The sequence below is a fragment of the Tetrao urogallus genome, assembly GCF_951394365.1.
Source record: "Tetrao urogallus genome assembly, chromosome: 3".
NCBI classification, from domain to species: Eukaryota; Metazoa; Chordata; class Aves; order Galliformes; family Phasianidae; genus Tetrao; species Tetrao urogallus.
Window position 1 is genome coordinate 81,143,907 of NC_136815.1, and position 26,044 is coordinate 81,169,950.

The 26,044-nt window shown below is 38.6% G+C and overlaps 1 protein-coding gene across 1 annotated transcript in view; it reads right to left on the reverse strand.

Moving 5' to 3' along the window:
- Nucleotides 1–26,044, reverse strand: part of LYRM4 (LYR motif containing 4) — a gene marked incomplete at both ends in the record, with an annotated part of 80,689 nt that overhangs the window by 44,020 nt on the left and 10,625 nt on the right. The window contains one exon of the mRNA XM_079533055.1: nucleotides 14,078–14,198. Coding sequence (XP_079389181.1) covers nucleotides 14,078–14,198 — 121 coding nt within the window. The remainder of the gene's footprint in view (nucleotides 1–14,077; nucleotides 14,199–26,044) is intronic.

The window sequence follows — 26,044 nt, forward strand, 5'->3', positions numbered from 1 at the left end:
GCAAGATAATCCATCCCAACCATCCACCTACCACCAATACCTCCCCACTAAACCACGTCCCTCAATACAACATCTACATGTTTCCTGAATACCTTCAGGGACAGTGACTCCACCACCTCCCCGGGCAGCCTGTTCCAGTGCCTGATTTCTCCTTCAGAAAAGAAATGTTTCCTAACGTCCGATCAGGCCATTCCCCCTAGTCTTATTGCTCAGCTGCACACACTGCAAAAGTGACAGTTTTGATCGCTCAAGTTCATGAAGCACGCTGACACTGTGACATTCATCCTTACAGCACCATATGATCCGCGGCTAAGAGCAGACCAACAATAGAACCCGAGGGAACAACGTGAAGCCGTGACAGGGGAGGGTCAGGTTGGATATAAGGAAGAGGTTCTTCACCAGAAAGGGTCAGGTGCTGGAACAGGCTCCCCAGGGCAGCGGTTGTGGCACTTGACAGAGTACAAGAAGTGTTTGGACAACGTGCTTAGATGTAAGGTTTGATTTTTGGGAGGCGCAGCGTGGAGACAGAAGTTGGACTCAATAATTCTTGTGAGTCCCTTCTAACTTGGATATACTCTATGATTTCAGACATCATCAACAATTAACAAAAAAAATCTTGACCTTCAGTGACAACATTTCATCCATTTTTTTAATTGTTCATCACCTGTTTTTCAGCTACTGACACAAACATTTCAAAATTGGAAATACTTTTGTAAAAACGCTTCTTGTTACTCCTCATTTCCAACTAATTGTCTGTGCACAACAGGACACATCCAACTGTACATACATAGTCATTTGGCTGAATATGCAAATGAGCAGCTGAATGCTAATTTTCTTCTGTTACAGTCAGAGACTGCCTTGTTTGACAGCAAGGTATGCCACGAGTAGTGAACTGTAAATGCCTCCACGTGATTGGAGGTGCACAAAATAATTCCATGTGTGATACCTGAGGTATGAAATTCTTGGTCCTGGGGAAAGACAGAGAGCAAGGGTAAGATAATGGGCCTTGAGATGAAGATGGGCAGCTGTGAAGGGTGAGAAAAGCCAGATACAGGGTACCAAGCAGGAGCATTCAGCTATGACCAGGCTGGCTGTTTCAGACTGCAAAGCCCTGAGCTATTGGTTGTAGTGAGGAAACAGAACAATCCAAGGGATGTCCACAAGGACAGCTTGAGAGATGGGGCTGTTTAGCCTGGAGAAGTGAAGGTGCCGGGATGACCTGATAGCAGCCTTTCAGGATCTAAAGGGGGCCGTAAGAAAGAAGAGGACAAAGGAGAAATGGATAGACAGGACAAGGGGAAGTGGTTTCAGAAAGGTGGAGGATACCCTGTCTCTGGAGACATCCACGATCAGAGTGGATGGGGTTCTGAGAAACCTATCTAACTATAGGTGTCCCTGCTCATTGCAGGGGAGTTGGACTAGATGGCTTTTAAGGGTCCTTCCAACTGAAATGATTCTATGATTATTATATCTACTGTCTCTCAGAGCTGCACAGGATTACACAGAGAACCATGATCACAGCACTCTATTTGCATTTATTTGTTGAGCTGATCTATTCACAATGCAGACAACAGTTTCAGATCTACCAGCAGCATGCTAAGCATAAATTTGCATTTTGTACAAGAAATAACACACAAATCATGCAGTTCTGAAAGTCATGCTGTGTAAGAAGATCCAGTACTAATTTACAAGGGCAGGACCTCAAGTACACATCTTAACTGCAATGTGTCAGTAATCTATGAAACAGAGGGTAATGGTTATTTGGTGTCTCTCCCCACATGCTCAAGATAATCTACTTTAGCTGTACACCTATTATTTCATAACTCCAAAAGCATCAAGCCCAAATGATCAGAGCACTGCATGGCAAATCTAATCACAAAAGTTGAATCAAAATTAAGGGAGAGATATACAGGCCTCTATTTCATGCTACAATTTTATTCCTTTTGCTGAAGAGGTTAAAGAAGGCATTACTATAAAAACATCTTAAAATGGGAACGAAATGGCATTTAAAACAGCTTCATTTCCTACTTAGAGTAGACTTGAGAGCAAGGAGAGCAAGCATGTAGGAAGGAGAATGCTCAAAGAAAGAAATAAAAGCACAGTAACTGGCACTTCCCTGCAATAATATTATCGGCCTGCTGAGAGCAATTACAATAGCACAGACAGCACTTGCTTTATTGTGACCTTATTGAATTAAATTACAGGAAAAAAAACACTGAGATTCAGCAGGGAATTTATTAGAAAATTTTAATGCCAACTTAAATTTGATCCAAAGGCCTCAATATTAAAGGTCATATCCATTACTGTGCTGTGGGAAACCTTGGACCTCTGTTCCTATCTACTACCCTTTCTTGGTTCTTCGGTTCTGGTTTCTTTTTTTTTTGGTAGGAGAGGGTCAGAGTCTCCTTCTTTCAGCTTCACAGCACTTTATATCAGAGGTACAAGACTGCTATTTACATTTTAAACAGCATTAGCTACTAAGTCAAATAAAGAACTCCAACTTAATTTAAATGAAAAGCAGAACACAAACCCCCAAATCAAACAGCAGTGATGAAACTAATGCAATAACTAAGTATAAAATCTACTTTTGTTACCTTATGTGGATGTATAAAACACGTAACTTGACCTTCATTGAATTATCTGCCTTACTGTACTTCCAGATCAGCTACCATCATGATGGGAGTCAGGTGTAAGCTGACAACCAACTTCCACAGAACAGATTAAAAAAAAAATAATTAAAAAAAAAACCCAAATTTTTAACTTTGAAAAACCTTTGAAATTGTTAGCACCTACAACAGAAGCCTGATCAACTGAGCCCTCACAGGTTCCTTTGTAGTCAGCAAGCACAATGGTGGCAATGCTTATATTTTTTCAAGCCCCATTGTTCCCTTACACAGTTTTCAGCTTTAGAACAGGAGATACACATGCTGAGTGTCTGTGAAAGAGAAAAGTGCACTGAAAGCTCATGAAATTCCTTTCTGAAGGAGACTGCTTTCAGATTTGTAGGATGTACAGAGTAACATGAAGTTACCCTGCTTCCTACCTAAAGTTAGGAAAGAAGTAGAAACGTATATGGCCTACACTTTATCAAAATGATGAAAAAACAAACAGGAGTTCTACTTTTACACCACGGTGCTTTCCAAATATGAACATCTATTACAGAAACAAGCACCTGTTCTTAAATGCTTATATAATTTCAGAGCTTACACTGAGAGTGACTTCCAGTGCAGCCTGAGCTCCTAAGTGCCTGATAGCATAAATGTTTAAAGACAAATCCAAATCCTTGCTGTCACTCTGCTCAGGTACCCTTTGAACCAAAGAGCCATCTGTTCTTTGCAACCTATGAATATCAATTCAGGTTCATTATGGTTCTTTCTTATTCGGTAGCCTCAGTATTCACTTGATGCAGAATGTCTGAGGAAAAGCAAAAAGTCAAAAGGCCTTCCTCTATCAGGCTCACCCAGGCTTCAGAATGATCCTGCCTACAGACATGCATCCTCACATTGGTATGCTGACCCAAGTACACCCTTCTACATTAGATGCAAACTATTCCTGGTCCAGAACCTGTGCAGCAGTGCTCCAGTAAACATGCCATACAAGCCATACACCAGAATGTCTGGTTTTGAAACTAAATAGACCACAATTAAGCAATCTACCACAAAAAACTTGATACAGAACACAAATGTACTTAATCTGCCATGTTAGAGAAAGCATCAATGATTTTGACTTCTGAATTGCTTTACCTTTCGCAAACATCTTTGCTTTAATGTGATTTGGCTTGCTGACCTCTGTAATTTTGTTCCTTAGACAGCTATATCCTACTCCAAAAAAGTGAGAGAGAAGCTTAAATAATTACTTTTAACATTTGCAGACAACAAAAATGGCTGCTACATTATAATAAAAACATTTAATAATTTACTTCACCTTCATACAAGAACAACCAGCCTTGATGTTAGAGTACAGACACCTTAGTTTCTTAGTACACTGACAGGAAAAGCTCTGGGTCTGATTTTTTTTTTCTTTTTTTTTCCCAAAGGATCTAACAGCATCTTATTTGAAATACGAAGAAATATAACATATTAGGTTACTAGAGTACAATGTGAGGGAGCATGGAACTGAGGTGAGAAAACAATGAAGGCTGGAGGACAGTGGAAAGGCTGATCTTGAATAGAGCATATGAAAGGATCTTCGCACCAAGATTTGAGCATTTAAACTGTTTCCTAGGACAGAGATCCTGGTAAATTTTTAATTCACTTATTTTTTTTTCTCCTTACCATACCAGCTAAAAGGGAAGTGTCTGTCATCATCAGATACAGAAATATCCTTTTCATGCTGTCTTCATTGATTAAAGATGTTTCTCGTATTCCTTCTCCATTTCTTCAACTGACCTGTTGTTCCTTCCTAAAAGATGCATTTATCTTTCTAATCTCTTTTTTTAACTTAAGCAAATGGAGCACCTGACTCTACATAGAATACAAATTAATTATACCGTATTTCAAATAACAGTTTAGTCAACAGATTCTTCTACAAGACAAGCAGCACTGTAAAATTCAGCACACAGTACAAAAAATAAATGAAGTACAATAACTCATTTTACATAACAACATTAATGAGTTTTACCTTAATTTTAATACATGTATACAAGTTTGTTTGAAAATCTGCAGGACACCTTTAAGACAATTAAAAAGACAAGCAAAATTACAAAAAGCACAAATAGTGGCTTCCCTGCTTCTCTCTTTCCTTACCCTGGCATTCCATCACATGGCTCTGCTTAAACTAAACAAAACAGTCTCATCTATTGAGCCTTTCTTCAGGGTTTATTAGACAAGATTTTTAATTCTCTGTTTGTCTTATTGCCCAAAAAACATGGTCAAATTGACAGCAACAATGTGGTCAGCATCCTGCCAGCTGTCTGGTCTCAATAGATTTTCCCTTCCAGTTTAATGCTATTTGGATCTAGTAGCAGAAAAGAGTGAGGTTGATGAAAGGGCTCTATCTACTGAGATAGATGATGTTGTATAGACTTAGAATATCAGGATCATGCTTTGACTCCTGCTGCCAGCGTACTCTGGCAACACAGGCAAATGATTTAGGTCCTAATGCACCAAAGTCCTCAAGCATAAGCTTAAATCTAAACAGAAGTTACCTCCTTCTCCACATCAATACACATAGCTAAAACCACGTCTTGGTCTCAGAGAAAGCACTGCTGCTTCTGTAGAACAGTAGAAGAACCAGCAATTCTCCCTGCCCTTTACATGGCTTGTGCTGCATAGAGCAGAGAAGCACTTCACCCTGACAAGTCCCTTGGAAGGCACAACAAACGTACAGCTACTGCCACACTCACAAAATTGTAACATTAGTAAAAGTAGCAGTTTGAACAGACTTTTGTTTAAGCCATGAAGGACACTTTACATTTGGTAAAAGTACTTTCCTCTTATTTCAATGGGTTTGTACTTCAGTATTACTCTACACCACATGACCTCACATATTAATTTTTTCTCCTCTTCCCCCTTAAGCATACATACGAATCATTTAAAAGCAATTTACAACGTGTCAAACTGCTTGTGGAGACTCTTAAGAATCTAATGCATGAAGTTAACCACTGGCATGATTTATTATTGAAGTTCCACTGTTATAAGTTGACAATTAAGAAATATTGATAAATGTAAACACATTATTGATGTCAATTAAAAAGCACAAGATTGATTAACCTCCCAGAGGTATACTGGCACAGGCAGTTAGAGAGTAATCATCCTCAGTAAGTATTCACTACTGACAAATGTGCACAGAAATTAGACTGCTGTGAGACAAAACGTACTTTCAATTAAAATTAAGATCATTTGAACACATAACCAAAGCATTGGGTCAACAACTACAAAAAACAACACAACTACAAACAAGATGCGTATTAATATGAAATGCTAAGCGATTAGGTCATTTGTAATGTTGTCATTAATGATGCACATTAATGCACACAAAAATACAGTTAAAAATTACCAAAGGAACAGCTCAGCTAGCAAATTACACTCATGAAAGGAAGATTAAACATTATTTAGCCACCATACTGCAGTGTTCGTAGCTGCCCTGGTGAGGGACAAAACTTTGCTTACAGGATACACAATAGGTTTCCAAGTACGTATTTATGTACATTCTAGTGGTGATCAATCTATAAAGGTGAGCTCAAAATTCTACTTAGGAATAGTTCACTTTCTACAGAGAGAAGTCCTGGAAGGACATTCAGATATACATACCTTGGAGGGCGAAGCTTACATCTGACATATCCCAGACAGGAATCAGTTTGCGATTTAAATGTGACTGAAAGAATCTGGCCTCCTTTTTGTTATTCTTTTTACTTGCTTGCAGAATTAATATACTGGCATAAAGCCTGTCACCAAGATGAAGGGCACTGCAGCTATAGCTTTCAATGACCAGAGGAAAAAAGAACATGCACAAAAAAAACAACACCTCACAACAAAACCCAAAAAAAAAACCCCAAACACCTTCACCTCAGAAAGCACAGAGCTAAAGGCAGCAGCAATGCACCAGTACACCAAGGAGACTGCGTAAACACTAGTTAAACTTCTCACTAAGCTCTCATCTAGAAAACAAACTTCTGTGCTCAGACTTCCAAGATCTGTACTGATGTTGGAATATAGCAACTTCTTTCCCAAAAGCTTGGCCTTCACAACATCCTGTATCAAAAATTCAAACATAACATGTCCTTGATTAATACGTCCATGATAGAGCTTCTTTATCTAAAAGAGCCGTGCATGAAGGCTACGCTCATGTTTATGTGCATTGCCAAAATAAAGCTAGACCACTGTGAATCTACTTGCTTGTAAAATTCACTTAAATGGTATTAGTGACAGACACCACATTCGGCACTAACCTAACACACAGAAGTTAGCCCTTGATAAGCTGTAAAGAGAAAACCTCTAACTTCTAACACCCCAAGAGACTGATAACTGAGCATGTCTGGAGAAAACACCATTAAAAAAAAGACGCTGTATCCAGGTCTACATGTCTAGGTGACTTGTAGGACAATGGGGGCATCAACACCAACACCACCATCTTAAACTGCAGACTCAAGTTCAAGAGCAGCAGACACTGTCCTGGGGTCCTATGGCACCAAATATGTCAAAATGCCTTCTGGAGGGAAGCATATTTGCTCAGTTACAATGCTGCTGGACCTGACATCATATCCTTTCAATAAGCAGTACAAAACCAGGAAATAAAGTTCTCAGAAAAGAAAGATAAATGAATAACAATTTAGTAGAAAGCAAAAACCGTGGAAAATCAAAATCAAGATCACCTTTGTCATAATTCTGTAATGTCTTGCTTTTTTCAGAAGTCCTCAAAACAGCAATACCTTTCCTTGGTGTCTTGGTATACTTAAAACTGGTTTACCCTGTTATACCACCACAGATCTCCAGAGAGATCTATCATCTGAAATGAATGCAAGCTACAGTCTGTATGCAAGGGTTCTACAAGATAGCATGTTTGAAAAATAACACACAAAACACAGCCATACTTCTCTTTCTCCTATCTGGATTTTCCACAAATGTTCTTCTTTGCAGCAGACCGGCACCTCCATGAAGCCACAAAGCAAGCAAAAGAAAACTGCTCCAAGCTGAGCATACTTTCAATGCTAGGAAATCTCCCTCAGCCATCACTGCTACCAGTCGGAACAGCAGACATTTCAGCATCACAATCAGGTCATGAGTGTGGCAGAGGTCCTCTGAGCTTTGATCAAAATGGGTAGCACTTATTTTACCTTCCCTCTCTTGGTAATGCTTAGGATTTACAGTAAGACATGCATGTGTTTGCAATTACTCACCTTGTTTGGAAAAGGCCCACTTGATGTTTAGTGGCAAAAGCCATCCTTGTGAGCTGCATTCATTATCTACCAAGCAGAAGCCCTAAAACTCAACTCAAGAAAAAACACGAAAAGCTAAGGGTAAATGAATACATCTCACTGAAAATGAGATTTTTGCTTTTTTCTGGGGCTTTTTTCAGCACATAAATTTAATCAATGCTGCGACCTCATTCAGGAAGCTACCAACCAGCCAGGATGGTGAAGTTTTTCTATGGGGATGTTTGCACCTGGCACTGATTTGATCAGATGCAACGTACTGCCAAGCCAAATTGCCCACTAGAAAGTAAGTCCTCCTCCTGTCCTTCAGACAGCCTCCTCTGTGTTTAAGATCAGATAATCAGAGCTCTGGATACATTACACAACTACTTATTGTTTATGATAAGGCCCCAATTTCTCCCGATTAGCAGCTAACTATAAGTTACAAAACTAATAACAGCTTTTTCTGAAAGATAAATTTTAAAAGCTGCTTGCTCCTAACAGTCTTGCATTGGTGTTTTTTTATTTTTTATTTTATTTTATTTTTTTTTAAAAGGTTGCTGTGTGTGTCAAATGCTGTGCAGTAAGCACTTCTGTTATAGCTCTTACATCCAAGACGCAAAACTGCACACTTACTTCTGAATGGCCTCTGCCTGCAGCCTGAAGGGCGCTTCCAATGCAGGGCTTACCTCTGTATTTGACATGACAGGCAGAAGCCACCACTTGCAATTTAGTCAGAGGCGCAAACAACAGAAAATAATTTGTGAAAATTCAGTCTTATTCTCCATCAAGAGAGATGAATGAGAGCCTGAGGAGTAACACTGCCCTGGACATTCACACAGGTGTAACCTAGAGAGCAACAGCACCTGAAGGTGGGCAAGATATCTGCTACACTTCCTGCACATCAAGGTGTCAGAAGTTAAGCTGGTCTGACAGCTCCAGGCTTATGGCAGCTGTTAAAGTATTGCATGTCCTCAAAACTACCCAACATACCAAGAGAAAAAGCTATTTGGAAAGAACATTTGAAGGAGATCTCACTACTAGCACGTCCTGTGCAGGGCCGAACTCCAAGTCACCTGTGCTCCAATTCAAATTTACCAAACCTTTTTTCCAAGTGACTCCTACTTCAGTTTTCTCCTTGTTGCTTCTCACCCTTTCTTCCCTCCAAAACCTTAATGGACCCCCTCTCCTCCCCCCCCCAAAAAAAGCATTCCTCCTTACCCTGGAATACAAAAGTGATGTGAATTTGATGCCTCCCCACTTCAGTTTTAAAATCACAGCATTGTTTGAGTTAGAAGGGATCTTTAAAGGCCATCTAGTCCAACTCCTCTGCAATGAACAGGGACATCTACAGCTACATCAGGTTGCACAGTCCTGTCCAGCCTGACCTTGAGTGTCTCCTGGGACAAAGCATTCACCTCTCCGGGCAGCCTGTTCCAATGCCTCACTGCACTTAGCTTCAGGCTCTTATGTATCATTTACTAAAAGCTAGATATCATCAATCCCTGTCTTAGAATGACTAGATGACTATGAGAAGTGTTAAAAAAAAAAAAAAAAAAAAAAAAAAAAATCAACCAAAAGATCTTTGGAATTAAATCCAAAATCAGCCCACAGAACAATTCCCCTGATGCCTCTACTATCCTAAGTCAGCTGACTAATTCCAGCATAAGTTTGGAACCAATCAAGTGGGAACTCATTAGGTGCTAAAGCAATTAGAAATTGACTACTTGTATTACACCAGACTAGGAGTAAGAACAGTAAAAGAAGTTCAGACCAACCATTTTGAATATAGCTAAATGCTAAACGTCACTGCCAGCATTTCGATCCACCTCACTGCCCACTCATCTATCCCACATTTTCTAAGTTCCATAACAAGAATGTTGTGAAAGACTGTGCTAAATGCCTTACTGTAGGCAAGGTACAGAAGATCCACTGCTCTCCCCATATCTACCCAGCCGATGACATCATCACAGAAGGCTATCAGGTTGGTCAAGCATAATGCAGAGAGTTCAAAACAAAACCATACCAACCATATTTACTGGAGATGCCAAATATGAAGAAGTAAAAGAATATGAAACCTAAATCTTACACTAACTATGACATGGACTTTCATCAAGACATAGTCACGAAGGATTTCATTACACAGAGATAAAGTTACTATAATAAAATAATATTGCGAGGATTAGAAATGAACTTACAACATCCAAAAGGCTGCTAGCACTTAACATTTATTATCATTAGTGAAGCCTTTTTAATAAAGTTTTCATACTTTGAAACCATGTTCCTTCAATCTTCTACACATCTGAAGGAAGCCATAAGAGAAGTCAAGCCTGAGGAAGGACAACTTATGCCAATGAGGACGTTTGTCCGTCTCTCCCCTTAGAACACAGCCATGAACAGCTGCAAAGGAAGGAGATCCTTGTGTCTTGACTGGCTAACACTTCTGTGCCAAAGATTTGTGAAAAGTGATTTGCATCTCTCATTTGCAGTTACGTGGTATCAAAAATGGTACAACTGATAACATTTCAGGGCAAATTCTCTCGCCTCTCACATTTCAACTGTGACAGAAATTCACAAACGACTCCATACTAGCATGGCTAGGAATGGCTGTTGCAATAATACTCATTCTTAAGGACACCAAAGAATTGTCCCGAAACCTTAAAAAAAAACTTTCTACTTGTGACTGTGTATTTCAGACACAGTCACCTCCCTTCTTGAAAGGGAGGATGCCATAAATGTTGCTGTTTACACAGTTAAACACACGAGCACATGATCTTCATATACTACATTAAGAATCAGAGTTGTTCCTTTAGCAAACCTATTTTTAAATCAAAACATGCAGAGGAGGGCTATGGTGGAGATTAATGTTCCTCCATGCTTTTCAGTTTTATAAAGCTACTTTTATAACATTCAAGTAAATTGAACAGTGACTGACACGAAGAAAATGACAGTCATCTGTCACTATTTCACATTTCCCACTAGGCTGATTCAAACAGTTATTTATGAACCTTACACTTCAGTGGTCACTCTGATGACTAAACCATAAATTAGAATGTAAAGTGAATATAAATTTGATTTTAGAGTAACAACAAATTGTCAACTAGGTGAGATATTATTTAATTTCTATTGATATGCAATGAAAAGTCAGCAATAACAAAATGTGCTACATCATAATAAATCCCAAATCTAGCAAAAAATGCTCACTAGATCTTATTCTTGCTTGTGCCTTTAAAAACACACTATGTTATGCTCAGTTTCAAATATAAACTCTTAATAATGTCAGATGACATCATTACTTATATTTTCAATTAAACAAAGCACAAGAATGATTCTTCTGCCCCCACATTTAATCTGCATGATTAAATGCTCTGCAAGCACATATTAATATGAAATTTGATTCTAAGTATACTATAGTTCTGATGAAAAGTTTACTTTTAAGAGACACTCATGGGTCCCTTCCAACTCAGAATATTGTACAACTCTGATTCACTATAGAAATTCTGCAACGAACAACAGTTCTCTATGTATTAGAAAAACCTTTCTTTGGGAACACTGCTGGGTGAAGGAATGACTGAGCAAAACCAAAATGTTGTAACCAAAGCTTCAGGAAGTCTTGAAGGAACTCATGGCTCAAAATTTATCTTGATGAACTCATTTTCCTTTATAAGATCATTTTTTGCAAAACGTTCCTCTGCCTTACATTGCTGTTTTGACTCCAACAAATACATACATTATAGAAGCACGTTTGTTGCTTTGAAATTGGAAATCTTCTAGTAGTGCAACACATGAAATAATTTAATGTAAGTTTCAATTTTAGCAGTGTTAAAATGTGAAAGTTGTGCTGAAGTCTCTATCATTCCTCATCTTTCAAGTGCATTTTTGCTACAATCATTACATGGAATGATACAAAAATGTGATCCAATTTGAAACTTCTTCTTCAGCAGATACATATTGCACATGGGAGAAACCCCTTCAATTACTGAATTCAATTAGAAAAACTTCTGGCTTTAGTAATAACCGAAGCCCTTTTGCATTATTCTGGTTACGTCATAGTGACAAAGACATCCTTCAAGGAACAACCACATTCATAAAGGTAGGTATTCAATGCCATTTGCTTGACAACAGTTTATAATGTATTTAATATATTCACACTAAGCACAAGTTTTATATGTTTGTAAAGATAAAATACATACATGGAGATTTTCACATTCAGAAAACCCCAGTGGAACTTGAATCAAAAGCATACTAGAAGCCCACATGCCTTTACTGTTTCTGATTATCTTCCTGGCTGAAAGATTCACACCTACACATAAAGCATTTTAAAGCAAGAATTATATGTTACACTGTAAACTGAAATATGGCTCTTCAAGATTTCTCTAATGTGATCTGAGAAACATTTATTACAGTATGTACTATAATGTTTATTTGATTAAGTAGCAAAGCGGAAGAAAAAAGTAGCACGTTAGACAGAGAATCAAATTCTACCTGTATGAAGTTGTGGTACCCCAAAAGTTAATATGCTATGAACCATTCCCACATCCAAGTTAGCTACATAGGACTGGTACTTTCACCTGTTTGTAGTGTTCTGATATCTTGACATTGGACTCTTTTTAGAAAGCGCTTGTTCTTACGAAAAAGTTGTGCCAGTAGGTCCTAGTAACAACATTTAAAACCATAAATAAAATGTATTACCACATCAGTCACCCATTTCACAGCAATACAGTTACCATAGCAGCCTCACTAACATTTTTCCAACTTATCAAAGTTATGTTTATATTTTTACTCACAGCCAGAAAAATTTTCTGACACGTTGACATTTTATTAATTAAAATTCCAAACGAACCTTATCTATAGCATTTCATTATGGGAGATCCCATCTCCACAAACTGTTACTACTATGATGCAAAGTTCTGCAAGTGGCAGAATTGGTCTCTCTACATTCTTATCTTTCACTACTTGTTTATGATTTTCTCCTGTCTGCTTACTTTTCTGCATAACAGATCTGCATATATTGCCTATTCAAGTTCCTATCTAAATATGGTACCTAGTGGAAGGGACAGAGATACTACTAGAGCTACTCAGACAATGCCAGAGAAAAGTACTGCCAGTGACTCAACTTTTTTCCAGGAAAAACGTATCACCCTGTTTGGAAATACATTTAGTCAGCATTTACTTAATTCGCTTTATGATTTTCATGTTCTGATGTTGCACAAACAGTGTATCTGGAGCTGGGGAAAAGCAGCCAGAGAAGGCAAGACTACGTGGAGAGGTTGTCACAGCCACACTTATAAAACTGTGATGCAAGGAATAAGGAATGGAAATCTGTGAAAGTATGCTCTGAAAGTAAATATCTCCTATATTTCATTATGTCAGCCCAAGCCATCAAAGGCAGATGTTGGTGGTATGGCAGGAGAAGTTGAACCTTCCTATCAATATTCCATTACATTTTGTTGCTGTGGGACAGATGGCAGCAGAGGTAGTCTGACAAAATGACATCTGACACAGAAGTGTGGAAGAAGCAAAGGTGTGGAATCAAATTCCTCCAAGTGGAAAAAAATGGCACTTGTTGACATTTAATGAATGCTTGCTGAATGCTTCTGGAGACCAACCAGTAGAGGTGAGCACAGTGAGACGGTGGGTGGTGCATCTCAGCAGTGACAACAGTGACAGTGGGCCACCTCCACAGATGCAGATTTTTACTAGTGGGGCATGCAGGCTCTCTTTTATCACTGGTGAAAATATGTAGCTAATGGTGGTGATCAGTGAGGAAAGGTATTTTGTGTCTGAAAATTTGCTCTATCAAATAGCCTTATTGTGCTCTTTGTATCTGTTGCAGTTTCTGTGGAAATAAACAGGAGGCAGTGCTTTTGAAGTGACCTACATAATATACGTGAGCTAGAGGAAAGAGATTCAAAGGAAATTGAGGGCAGAACAGAGGAACAGAGTGAAGAGGAACACAAAGATAGTAAGATAAACAGCTGAAAAAAATAACACATGACATACAAATTTTTATCTTCAGGCTACTGGAATAAGCATCCCTAAATTCCCCATTGCAACCACAGTGGATAAATGAATCCTTTCCATCCTCACAAACCCAGACATACAAAAACTATGGTTTATCCAGGGATGTTTTGCACAAGGACCTATTTTTTCCACCTATAATAGCATGAGCCAGTTCAATAAGATGTATACAACTCTTAGATAAAATAACAGAAGTAAATGTACCTGCCGATGAATAATCTCCAGGTTTTCTTTCGCTTTATTCACTAGTTCTTCTATTTTTGCAGAATCCTTTATACTCTTGTTTTCTCTGAAGGCGTCTCTTATCCTTCTGATGGCGTATGTCCTAAATATAAACAAGACAACATGTTTATAAACGTGCCACAGTTTTATGACATTTCAACACGCCATAAAACATACTGAATTAGTTCAATAAATGTACACATGTGCTTTTTTCAAAATATATATTTGTATTTAGAATTTTGTTGGAGTAGAAATAGTGACCACATTAAAAAAAAAAAAGTAATTTTACTGAAAGCTGTAGGAAATCCTCACACTTTCCATATCAGTCAAGTCACAGAATGATAGAATGTATTGGGCTGAAGGTGACTTTAAAGATCATCTCGTTCCAAATCCCCATTAAATCAGTCCCTACAGCTCTGCTTGTTTCTGCCATAAACATACTATTGCATCCCCAGTCTGGTTAACGCAAAGCTCAAGAATATTAAAAACAAACAAAACCCCAAAAAGCAACGGCAAGAAAACAAGAATAAAAAAAGTCATATCCCAAGTGATTTTTCATCAGTGTGATTACTTTTATTCCTAGAGCTCTGGAGCTCTCAGTGCTAACTGCTGCATGCATTATACATTATTACCAGTTCTGACTTTCCAATCTGGCAGTCACAGCTAGAATCATGGACTGACCATACCAAAAAGGGCTCCTTTTTTGTTATTCCTTCCTTCTCCTGACAAAGCATATTTCAACTTGCAGTCCAATACCTCCTCAACCACTTCATCACTCACAAGCAGTAACACACATGATCTCTGCAAGCAGGGAGAGCTTTTGATTTCTCCTTTCAGAGAGGAAGATCCAAACGTGTAGTCATCTCTGAAATTGTCCTGTTTCATCTGAAGCCAGTAAGAACCTTTATGCAGTTTGCAGAGTATTGCTTAACAAAAAACAGTGCCCATTTCAATAATAAAACAAAATTTTCAGACTCAGCAGTACATACTTTTTGTTACACATTTGTTAGAAGGAGAACTGGCCTTTTGCTCAGCTATCTTGCTAACATTCTACTTCTCTACTACCTGGTCAGTACTACTTTTAATACAGAAAGTAAAACCCTGTGTGGGGCACTAGAAGTAAAAAAAGGTGCTGACAACACCAACTATTTGAGCAATGTTTCAACAACTGTTTTCAATCCTGTGTACAAGTAAAACACGAGATGCAAAATTGCTTTGAACACAATCATGAAAAACCCCACACACTATACTGAAAAATTAAATAAAAATTGGCGGAGGCTACAGAGAAGGGGAAAGGAAGAAAATGAAGGATCACCAGATAGTGTCACTCCATGCCATTAGATGGTGCTCTCCAGCTCCTAATGCAGGCACCATCAGCCAAAAGGCATATTTTCTCTTTGAGCTCATAAATAATACATTTCAATCACAAGAACCAGGATGGTTATGGAGTCCCACCCTGCTGCCACACACCGGCAGATGGTGTGCGCTTTTAATTAGGGCCTGTTCACCTATAATGTGACACTGGGGTGTGCGAGTGAGCGAGCGTTTGTATGTGTGAAGCTAATAGAATGTATTAAAAATGGAAGCTCATTCTCAACTGCAGCTGGTGTCCTAGAAAGATTTGAAGGGGAAGCTGCTTTCTCCTAGGAATAAAAAAAACCCAACAAACGAAACAACAAAAACCAAACCCCAAACAACTCCAAGTCATTAAGAGGCAGCGTAATTTTGTTGCTTGATAATGGATGGATTTCAAATCATCCCACATATCTATGTAGGGTTTAACTGTGCAGAAACATAATATTTTCTGCAAGAAAGGAAGGACTGACAAAAGATACAAGGTCTTAACATAATTTGTTTTCTTAGCTTAAAAGAAAAGGAAAAGAACAGCAATCAACAATAAAACAGCAAGTATCCATTATTGGGAGCAAGTCTTCCAAAATGCAATACAAATGGGTATGCTATCTTAAGAAAAAAGAAAAATAGATGGAACTCAAGTAAATTCTTATTCAGCACACACCTACAGACTGTATTTTCCAATTTGTACATATGGTGTGTTAATTGTTCTGTTTTCTCCCTCTTTCTGTCACTACACCCAACAGCCACTGAGAAAGAAAATAAATGTAATAAAAAACTGGTCTGATAGTTTCTGACCATAGATAGGAAACATGTTGCTTTGTTTTTCCTCTGAATATCTTTAAATCTTTATAATGTAAACACTCAAATGAAGCTGTTTCACAGACACTTAAACACAGTTCTCCAGCTTAATCGTTACACTTCCAGTATATTCTAAATGTGCTCCAAAGAACAGCTCTATATCACAGTACTACTCTTCACTAAGGTTAGATTCAAAGTGCCACTGAACATAAGGAAAAGCTGAACTCAGAGCTCCAACCAGATACTATACTTGACTGTACAGTAAAGTACCCATTTTTCCCCACATTCTATAAGCTTGAGTTGGGAAGCAGCATCAGTTTGAAGTACCAGTGCCCTCCACAGTTCAAGAATAGAGTATATATCAAAACCTAGTACTAATGTGGCTTCAAGTCCATGAACAACCAATTTCTTTTGTAAACACAGTAATGCATGTGGCAACATGCTGCAAGCACATATGTGGTATGAACGAACCTAATTCTTCAGACATATCTGTCTTGTTAAGAGCACTACTCTCCCAGATTTCTGGGTGATGAAGAGAGACTGGTCAGCTGATCAACTCCCCTTATGATGGGTATTTTCAGTTTGGTAAACATAAACACCAAAAAACAATTGTGCACCATTTGAAGGCACAGCCAGTGGTGAACAATGCATGTCTATCTTCATAGAATCTAACAAAAATCAAACTTAAAACAGCACTTCTTGAAGACAGGGAAAAATGAATAAAAAGCGTACTATAAAGTTAGACAGTTGCAGAACTCATGGATGCCAGCCCAGTGTCTGATCCAGGTCTGACCCAGTCCTACTTGACACTCTGACAGAAGCTGAAGGTATAGTGAGTAAGAAACATACATTTATTACTATTTTCCTATACAGTTGGTTCTGCATGAGACTAGGTAAGCATTAGCAATGAGAAAGAGGACAGCATAAAGCGGTGCTGATTCAGCTGGGTGCAGTGCATGACAGATCCCTCTGTTAGAGAAGCTAAGCAAAGCAGATAATTAACTGCACTCTTCAGGGAGAAGTGAGTGAGAGAGCTCCCTAGAGAACTAGAATGGGAAAGCAATCCTGCCTACACCAGACACAAGCAGATTCTCTATCTTTGGGAAAGGTCCTAGAAATGCAAGAGTGCTCATTAAGAAACATTGTTACAAATGAAAACTCAAAGTACACTTCACAATTCTCATCATTCTCTGGAAACAGATACTAAAGAACAGCTAAAAGATGCAGTAAGATTCTACAATTCTACCTATGATTCTAAACCCCTTCCTTTTTGTCATCAAGCCAACTGAGGTCTTAATAGAATCACAGAATCACCAAGGTTGGAAAAGACCTTCAAGATCATCCAGTCCAACCATCCACCTATCGCCAATAGTTCTCACTAAACCATGTCCCTCAACACAAAATCCAAACGTTCCTTGAACACCTCCAAGGCCAGTGACTCCACCACCTCCTTGGCAGCCCATTCCACTGCCTGACCACTCAGAAAAGCAGTATTTTCTAATGTCCAGCCTAAATCTCCCCGGTGCAACTTGAAGCCATTCCCTCTAGATCTATCATTAGTTAGACAAGAGAAGAGACCAATCCCCAGCTCACTACCACCTCCCTTCAGGTAGTTACAGAGAGCAATGAGGTCTCCCCTGAGCCTCCTCTTCTCCAGACTGAACAATCCCAGCTCCTTCAGCCACTCCTCATAAGCCCTGTGTTCCAGACCCCTCACCAACTTTGTCACCCTTCTTTGAACCCGCTCCAGGGCCTCAATGTCTTTCTTGCAGTGAGGGGCCAAAAACTGGACACAGTACTCAAGGTGTGGCCTCACCAGAGCTGAGTGCAGGGGGACAATCACTGCCCTGTTCCTGCTGGCAACACCGTTCCTGATGCGAGCACTTTTGATTGTATCCTATGTGAAGACTTCCCAGCTAACTAGTGATAACAGCATGCAAGCAAGAATGTACAGTTCAATATATTCACTTCAGCAGTTCTTATGTACACACATGCAAAGAGTTTTTACAATCCCTACTTACATGTATCCACCGCACAATTAACTCCCAATTAATTCAAAGTAATGTAATCAACGTGTAACAGATTCACTACAGTGGCTTCAGACCAAAGCTGCTGCAGGTGGATGGCTACACAAGGTAATGAATTTGCACAAGTAGAGCTTGCTCTGAAAGTAACACCTCCTATATTTTATGATGTTGGCCCACAACATCAGAGGCAGGTGTTGGAGGTATGGCAGTAGTGCTTGTACCTTCCCATCAGTATTCTGTTACATTCTGTTGCTGTGGGACAGATGGCAGCAGAGGGCAGTCTGACAAATTGGCATCTGATATGGAAGTGCATATGAAGCAAAGGTGTGGAATTAAATTTCTCCATGTGGAAAAAATGGCACCCAGTGACATAAAATCAATGCTTCTGGAGACCAACCATGGATGTGAGCACAGTGAGGTGGTAAGTAGTGCATTTGTGCAGCAGCAGTAATGACAGCGGGTCATCTCCACAGGTGCAGATTTTTATGAGTGTGGCATAAAGGCTCTTGTTCATCACTGGCAAAAATGCATAAATAATGATGGTGATTGTTGAAAAGAGATGTTTTGTGGCTGAGAATCTGCTCTACCAAATTGCATTATTGTCTTCTTTGTACTCCCCCTGAAATAAATAGGAGGCATTACTTTTGGAGCAACTTAGAAAAGAATATAGATGGGGCTTAATGTGAGAACAATGTTAAGGCATTAAGACAGATTCTAAAGGAATGAGCACTATCTGCTAATGTTAAGAGACAACAATGTCCCTGAAATAACAGCAAAACCCACAAAACTATGATTAGGAAAGTCTTTTTCCTAATGCTCCAAGAGCCCCTTTTTCTTTTCCTGAAGCACAATTGAAAGCCTAACATCAGGCCCCATAAAAACAAAGCCTACAAGAAATGAAGTCTGAAACAATGATTATTAAATAAAAAAATCACAACAGAGTTACTTCAGAAAATAAATGCTGCTTGGGAATTTAGGCACTTTATTTCCGAAGTGTTCGCTTATCTAATCTGATGTCTAACTAGAAAATAAATTATAAAAAAACCCAACAGTTTCCTTTCCAAGTCCTCACTCTTGTACCTTTGTGCTCTACTAAACTGGAATGTAAGAAAAAAGGTCGAGAACTGTGCAGTTGCACTTTTAAGCATTATAACTTCAAAATAAATCTGGCCCAATAATGTTAAAACTCAGCAGCACTTCGCATTTACCAGTATCACAACCTACTTAAGTTTTAAGCCCTATTTCAAAGACAGCTTTACATACGTTGATATTTCCTCTTGGCAACAGCATACAAATCAACCTATTAATTGATCACATCACAGTTAAAGTTGTTAAAGACAACACACAGCTAAACACTATGGCTATTAAGATTTGTTAGTCAGTGAGTACTCACACAAAGACAGAAGAGGAGGGAGGATTGTGATACACAACCTGAGCAAATAAAGCAGACATCATTGGGGAAGCTGCTGTCACTCAAGATTTTCAAAATAGGAATAAATTAAAATGCATTTTTCCTTTCTGGCTTAAGTTGCATTTAACAAAAAAGGTGAGTGATCAGCACCTAATCTCTAGCAAGTCCACAGTGGTTAAATATTCTGAAACAAAAGTATACTGTGCTTTTACTTAACTAGATAATGTGCAGAAGGGAGAGAACGATATACAATAAAAAATATCATAGTGAGGGATTCTTCCTGTAAAAGGCAATTGTTTCCTTTCATTAACTGTATTTTCTTATTACCTCCTCCCTTTCAATCTATTGGATTGAAACATGTATTAATTTATGGCAAGAGTGATATGAATTTTCAGACTTTGCCACTGTTACTAACAAATTAGCACCTTAAATTTTTGTTAGTATTAGTAGTAAACGGGAACTACTACTATTACTAATAATCAGTGGTACAGGCTGCCCAGTGAGGTTGTGAATGTCCCCTTCCTGGAAGCATTCAAGGCCAGGCTGGATGGGAATCTGAGCAACCCGGTCTAGAGGGAGATGTCATAGCACCATTTCGGTCAGAAGGGAGCTGGAGAGACCTCCAGCCCCACCTTCTGGTGAAGCCAGCAATGGCATCAGACCATGTCCCTCGGGGCTTCGTCTTTTCAGGGCTTCAAAACCAGGATGGTGATCCGACCACTCCTCTAGGTAACATGATGGCTTGCTTACACATCCTTGCGTAAGGCATCCTTACACATCAGCCAGCCTGATAAATTCTTTTTATTTTATACTTTATGTCTCATGTTCTCCTGCCCAGCACCTGTAGGTTCTCTGGTAGGCTGCTACTAGTTGCCTTCAAAGTTGTCTCTTCTTCAGGATGAAGAACAAGCCCAGTTCCTTCAGCCTCTCCTAACTGAGGCAGGTGCTTCAGCTCTCAATCATCCCTTGGTGGTTTCTGCTGGACTTGTTTCACATTATCCATGTCCCCATCTCACAAGAAAGACAAGACTAGATATGGCTTAGTAAGCACTGAGTAAAAGGGGATGATCACTTCCCTCCATTCACTGGCTGTGAAATTGTTGATGCAGCCCAGGTTATTCTTGGTCTTTCTTGCTGCTCAGGCCCAGTTTGCTGGGAACCCTGCCCCTTCACAGCACAGCTGCTCTCCAGCTGCTCTGCCCTCACACTGTTCTATTGCCATTTTTTTCACACTTGCCCTCACTGAATTTTGCTGCTGGTCTATCCTTCAGACTTCCCAGGTGCCTCTGGATGGCAGCCCTACTCATCTGCATTAATTCATTCCCCAGCGCAGAGTCACCTGCAAAATTTATGAATATGCACTATTTACCTCCTCCAGGTCATCAATAAAGATGACCCAAACATCTTTATGTCCCCAGAATACTACACTGCTATTCATAGTTCCTACGACTATTTCTGCAGTTCTTTGAAACATTCACTTTTGTTGCTATACTTCTAAAAATAAAAGTAGTTACTGGCTTGTAAAGTAAGTGTAAAGAATCTCTGCAGAAGGGAGTGCTTTTCATAAGGTTGGGGTTAAAAGAAAAAAGGGAAGATGTCCAAATGAAAGAGATCTTTTAATCTTAACTGGAGTTGTAACTGCAATGTTATACTGCAGCAGCAGTTCAAAAAGGGGGGTTACCACTGAAGGACCAAATCAAATAAGTTGTTCAGTTAACAAGGCACAAGGCGGGGATGTGCTACAGGAACTAGAAGCAGAATTTGCTACAGATGAAAAGCATCCTGATGGCCTCAAATGACAAATATTTCTCTGCTGAGCCTTCACCACCCAAGATCCTGGCAACTCTTCATAAGGATATCAGGGCAGCTGAGCAGTCCAATTACCAAGCAAGAAATGCCTGGAAATGCAAACTCAAATCCTGACAAAGCTGATTTCTCTCCTTCTTGGGATAGATATATACTACTCCATTTGTTATACTATTTATAAGCAGCTCTTAATAAAAGTCTAGCCTGCTGTGAACTGCCATTAGAAATTCCATTGTATTTTTCCAGAAACACTAGAGTTTCAGTCTAACACTGTTGCCAGAATTTCTCTCTTTACTGCTGTCTAGGGATTGCTTTTCATTCAAAAGAGAAATCATCTGGTTAGTGACATAGATAACCAAGAAATGGTCAGCCATACTGCAGTTCTTGGCAGCGCTAACCATTCCTTTAGAAACCAAGAAGGTACTGAGCAGCCTCACTGGCTGGAAGCATTTCCCACTTGTCAGCATTTCTGAAATTAAGACTTAGATTTAACAAATACAGTTACAGTAGTCAATATTATTCCTTTAATACAGAAGTGACAAAAATGCCAATTCCTTGAGGGGACAAAAAAAGAAAAAAAAAAAAAAAAAAAAAAAAGGAGAGGGAAGAAATCAAGTACCTGAAATATGTTGATAGCATACAGGTTTAAAGTTACAACCAACCGAGATACCTTGAATTATGACAGACTTAAAGACAGTTTTCTGAAGGTTTTCTGAGGAGTTGATTGACTGGTTCTTTTGACAAACTAATAATTGTGAGTACAAAACAGACACTCAGAAGATTTACTTGGCAAAGGCAATCCTCAAATTCTATTAACTGTTTAAATATCATAGATTCACTATGAATCTAGTAATGGAAATCATACTGAAATTAGACAATCCAATGATCTCATGACAAAGAAAACAATAAACCAAGATTATCCCTTACCAATCAGAACCCTTAACAATCCATACAAAATAACAAACTCCCCTGTTCTGTCTGCTTACAGATAATTCACTATAAGCTACATGATTCAAAAGACTGTCATTCCTCTCCATATTTTATCCTCTCATCCATGTCTTTGATGTTTACAGCTTATCTGAAGGTCTTTGTTTCTTAAAGCACAGTCAGTAGTGACAAAGATTCCCCACTGGACCTCCCATCACCATATGGCTCACTGACCTTCCCTAATTTACAGCAAAGCATTGCACGTTTAGCTTAACAAATTTGCAACACGGTTTTGACAATAATGATGGATATTTGAAATTACAATGTAATACTAAGCAGCACAGAAAATTCTAATATATGCAGAGCTCATTAGTCAAATCTAAAGTCTAAAAAAAAAAAAAAAAAATCAATTTGGGATGCATAACAAGATCACCATTCTACTTTTTGCTTACAGAATATTGAATATTATTATTAGAAATTTGGGATTGCAAATATAGTGCCTTTGAACAATACATAAAACATTTCAGGGAGCTCAGGAACAAACTATTGTGATGATGGTATCAGGGGCTCTGTAGAAAAACAAGAAACAAACGCAGATTTTTATTTTTTTTTTTTAACACCAAGAATGCAGTAATTGAAAAGCTATGTTTTGTCTTTCTGTATTTTCTTCTATTTAATCTGTTAAACCTAACCACATAAAGTCCAGATGTTAAAAGCTAAAGCTGAAGATAAAGCTAAGGGAAAGGCCAGTAATTTTTAAAGAGTTTTCCAATCAGCCTCTTAATATTTTCTCTTAGTCTTATGCTATTTGGAGAGGGGAAAAAAAAAAAAAAAAACAAAAAAAAAAACAACAAACCCACCACCTTTTTCTATTGAGTAAGTTTAGACCGGTACATTAACGTATCACAGAACATTCTGCATTTCAAGCCAATAATGTCCCCCCCCCCAAAAAGCTAGATAGTACTTAAGAGCTAATTAAAAATGACAAGAAAATACAGATTCATTAGCATGAGTGATGGCAGCACTTTTTGCCCTCTATTTATGAAAAAGAAACCACATAGCTTCACTCCTTCCAGCCACGTGCTTATGGGAGAAGTTCCTCCCAGATAACAATTACTTTAAAAAGTGGAATTAACCTCAGGCTTAAAACCCAGTAACTCATATGAGTACAGGCTAAGGTTACCACATGAGATATTAGGAAGGCAAAAGACGTATGACGAGTGGTCTATTTATCATAATAATGTTTTCACTATAACAGCTTCTGACTAGGGCAGATTACCTTCCCTTTGACACGTGCCAAGACCTTCCATTTCCTAGGGCAGCAGAAAGATTTCCAATCTCAGAACAAATTATCGACAGAAGCCACAGAAGCACTAGGTCACTACTTAATGGCAGCAATAACTTGTGCTGATAGATAGTTTCTCCTTCAAGAATTTCAACAAATTGTTGGAAAAAAACAAAACCAGCAAAAATTAAGTCTCAAAAATCCATTTAAGTTAGTATCGCCACTTGTTCACAGAATAAAGAATTACAATAGAGAGTATTTACTTGCCAAACAATACAAAAGTACTATCAGAAATACATTAACAAATTTGGGAAGAAATGTACTCAGTAGCTCTGGAAATCAGGAAATTGTTTAGATGTCATTTTCTGTACTACACCAAATGCACTTCTTACTGTTTTGTAAACAGAACTTCTAAACCTTTCCATGTTGTAAGTTAGAGGAGAAAAAAAACATTATTAGTGAGACATTTAATTTATTTTGGGTAGTATATTAAAATAAATTATTACTTATTTAAATGAATCAATTACTTATAATTATTTAAATCAATCAAATGTTAATCCCTTCAAAACTGGTTTAAGTACAAAGACCATTCATTTAAGGACCTGTTTGATAATTGTTTGGACTAGAAAAATGCTGTTATATTTTAAGTGGAGAAATGTTTTCTGGAAGTTTATATTAGGTTATTATCAAGACAACAAAACACATTTCTATCAGAATTCCACAACATGATTCAAGCTATTATCTTCTACAGTGCAGCAGGTACTGCCTCTTCTGAAACACAGCTCTCATTTGAGCTGTACTGATTTAAAAACTTTTTCCTAAGAAGAAAGCAGTCTAACGCGTGTAGAGTTCTGCACCTGAGGAAGAATAACTGCGTGCACCAGCACGGGTTAGAGGCTGACCTGCAGGAAAAGAGCTCTGCAGAGAAAGACCTGGGTGTCCCAGTGGACAACAGGTTGGCCATGAGCCAGCAGTGGTGCCCTTGTGGTCAAGAAAGTCAGTGGGATCCTGAGATGCATTAAAAAGATGGAGGCAATTCTCCTCCTCTACTGTGCCCTGGTGAGGCCCCATTTGGAGTATTGTTCCAGTTCTGAGCTTCTCAGTTCAAGAAAGACAGGGAGCTACTGGAGAGAGCCCAGCAGAAGGTCATAAAGATGATGCAGGGCCTGGTGCATCTCTCTTATGAAGAAAAGATAAGACTTGGGGCTGATTAGTCTGCAGAACACTGAGAGGAGATTTTATTAGTGCTTATAAATACGTAATAGGTCCCATCCTCTTGACACCTGCCAAGCTCTTCTCAGTGATTACCAGTGACAGAACAAGGGGCAATGGGCACAAACTGGAACATAAGAAGTTCCATATGAACACAAGGAAAAATCTGCCTTGAGGGTGACAGAGCACAGGAACAGGCTGCCCAGAGAGGTTGTAGAGTCCCCTTCTCAGGAGATATTCAAGACCCACCTGAAGAATTTCCTATGCAACCTACAAGGGAACTTGCTTTAGCAGGGGGTTGGACTCTATGATCTCCAGAGGTCCCTTCTAATCCCTACGACTGCAAAAAGCACTGACTACAAAGAGGACGCACACAGTAATGTATGTACAGATTATTGTTTTTCAAATAATACCATTAATGATTCAAACCAAAATCTTACAAAATTTGATAGTTTGCAGCTAGACATTTCTACTCTCAGATCCATTGCTCCTAACTGTGATAAAGAATGCCAATAAAGGACGGTTTTAGCATTTCATTGTACTGCTATTCCAACACGGGCTTCAGAAAAGCTGCACTCACATTCACTGAACATTGAGCTGTCACAAATAAACAAAAGCAAATAAAACCCTAAACTACCTGCACAGTCCATGTCAATGGGGATGATGAGTACTAATTCACTCTAATTACGGGGATGATTACTTTCTTCACTGTTACTTAGCCTTTTCAACTACTTATGTAATGTTTACATACTTAAAATAGTAGTTTATGTACAATACATGTGTTATTTCCTATAGTAAATAAAAACTCAGACATATTTACACGCACATCCTTTCTGTATTCATGTTGACTGTATCCACATGCTGACTGATAAACTGATTGTCTCCTTTGTTGCTCACATAAGGGACAAAGCTCAGACCATCCTTTCTACAATAAAGTAATATGAAACACCACAAGTGCATCAATTTCCTAAAGAAGATACTTTCAAACCTAAATATTTGTTAGTTATGGTGATGGTCGTGCTGATAATCTGCATAATTTATCCAGCAAATTATTGTCATTTATGTTTTTTATTATTTTATTTTATTTTTAAATGGGAGCGATGTGAATTTCTTTACCAAAAACCTGG